This window comes from Sorghum bicolor, chromosome 9 (assembly GCF_000003195.3).
Source record: "Sorghum bicolor cultivar BTx623 chromosome 9, Sorghum_bicolor_NCBIv3, whole genome shotgun sequence".
Taxonomy (NCBI): domain Eukaryota; kingdom Viridiplantae; phylum Streptophyta; class Magnoliopsida; order Poales; family Poaceae; genus Sorghum; species Sorghum bicolor.
Window position 1 is genome coordinate 52,786,533 of NC_012878.2, and position 1,973 is coordinate 52,788,505.

The 1,973-nt window shown below is 58.5% G+C and overlaps 1 protein-coding gene across 1 annotated transcript; it reads right to left on the minus strand.

Moving 5' to 3' along the window:
* Positions 456-1,643, minus strand: LOC8076994. The gene has a single exon (XM_002441214.2). It carries the CDS (start codon positions 1,487-1,489, stop codon positions 788-790), a length of 702 nt encoding a protein of 233 aa, XP_002441259.1. The 5' UTR covers positions 1,490-1,643; the 3' UTR covers positions 456-787.

Genomic DNA, 1,973 nt, shown 5'->3' on the forward strand with positions numbered 1-1,973 from the left:
TCTATCTTTATAGATAGGTATAGATTAGCTTGTACATCCTATTCTGGATTTGTATTTAATTTGTTTGTTTTCCTTAAATTGTCACTGAATTCATTACAATGTTATTCATGTCTGCTAGAATCAGTATTGCATCACTATTTTACGTGTGTGTAACTAAATGTTCCCTATGTTTTTTTTCTTTTTTATCATCACGGGAAAAAACCATTGGAGGGAATTTTACTGAAGATTATCCTGGTCGGATCAATCTATCACTGCAGCTACCGAGTAACGGCCACCCTGAGACACTGAACTTAATTGCCACTAGTAGTACTTCAGAGCTACACCGCCCATATGCTCTTTGCTATAACGGAACAACCCCAGACACGGAGAGTCGTTTGGGGTTGGGGGCACGTGAACTGTCAGGTCTCTAGTCGTGATCGATCTCTCCATTCTCCAATATGCATTGCACACACCACTAGCTAGACAACAACAGCAATGGTACCAGAGGTGCACAATTAATGCATGTATACATATAAATGTCCGGGCATGGCAACACGACGCCACTAAACGACCGAAACGTACACCTTTTTATCTTATCTTGTTTCCAAGCACAGTGACGGACACTGGATCAAACACAGGAACATCCATATGCACGAACAATTAGCTCCTATATGAGATCACTTTAATTAGGGCGACCCGGCCAACCACACTGCGGGCCGGCATGCACGGACACGGAGCGGACGGTGCACATATGCTTCGCTCGACAGCGACCGGCCGGCCGGCGGCCGGACGACGACGACGACGACGACTACGGGCGCCAGCCGTACACCCAGCCAGCCTGCTCCCTCTGGCCGCTGCAGAACTGCACCATCCACGGGCTCGCGCGGACGCCGAGGCAGAGCACCCCCTTGGTCCGCGGCTCAGCAGGATCGTCGTAGTAGCCGCAGCACTCCTGCTCGCGGGCTTCGACGGAACCGGAGCCGGAGAAGAGCCAGCGTGTAGAGGACGACGAGGACTTGACCGACGCGGCCGACGATGAGGACCTCGACTTACCGAAGGCGAGGCGGCGGAAGACGGTGGCGATGAACCCGACCTTGACCCACTTGAGCTTATACCCGAAGTACTTGCCGCCGCTGCCAGTCTTGCCGCCGTGGCGCCGGGCGAGCGGCACGCCGCCGCGGAGGTAGTAGGATGGCGGCGGGGTGATGACCGGCGCGACTGCGGCGGCGGCGGCGGCCAGCATCGTCCGGGAGGAGGAAGAGTAGGCGTCCTTGGGCGTCCCCGGCTGGGACTCCCACACGAACGGCACGGCGCCGGTCCCCGCGCCGTAGTAGCGGAAGGACGGCGGGTTCCCGGCCGAGCTCTCCCTGGTGAGCAGGCGCGCGTAGAACTCGCCCTCGTGCGCGATGCGCAGCGGGCTCTGCGGCTTGCTGTTGCTGGGCGGCGGCGTCACCGCGCCGCCGCCGCCGCGGGCGCCACCGGGGCTCGGAGCTTGCGGCGGCGGCGGCATCGTGCTTCTTCTCTCGATCTCGATCGGCCGTGGAGCGAGCGGGCCGGTGGTCAGCCGGCCGCCAGTGGGAAGCGGTGGTGTGGTGGAAGTCGTCGCCGCGGCGTGCGTGGGAGATGTGTCGGTCGCGGCGCGAGCGCGATCGAGTTCACGATCCAAGAACTCGCTCGGTGAGCGATCCGATGGCGCGCGCGGCCGGTTTTATACGCGGGACGGGAGCTCGTGTCATGTGCCGCTTGCTCGATCGGTGGCTCGCTTGTGGCTTACGATACAGTACCGCACCTTTCTGAGGTCGTTTTACCAAGTGAGAGAGATCGTGTCACTGGAAGGTGATCAGAGCCAGTGATGAGGCAGTGACACTGTTTCAGCTACCTAGCTCACGCCTGCGCGCCACCTTTGGGTGAGTTATACAGGGAGATGGTGGAGTCGTCGAGAAGTTCTCGGAAAAAAGAGAGCGAAGGCGCCATGCATGATCGATCACCAAGCA

What these genes read in the sequence shown, in the direction of transcription:
- LOC8076994 (XM_002441214.2), bottom strand. Translation starts at nt 1,489, where the DNA reads ATGCCGCCGCCGCCGCAAGCTCCGAGCCCCGGTGGCGCCCGCGGCGGC.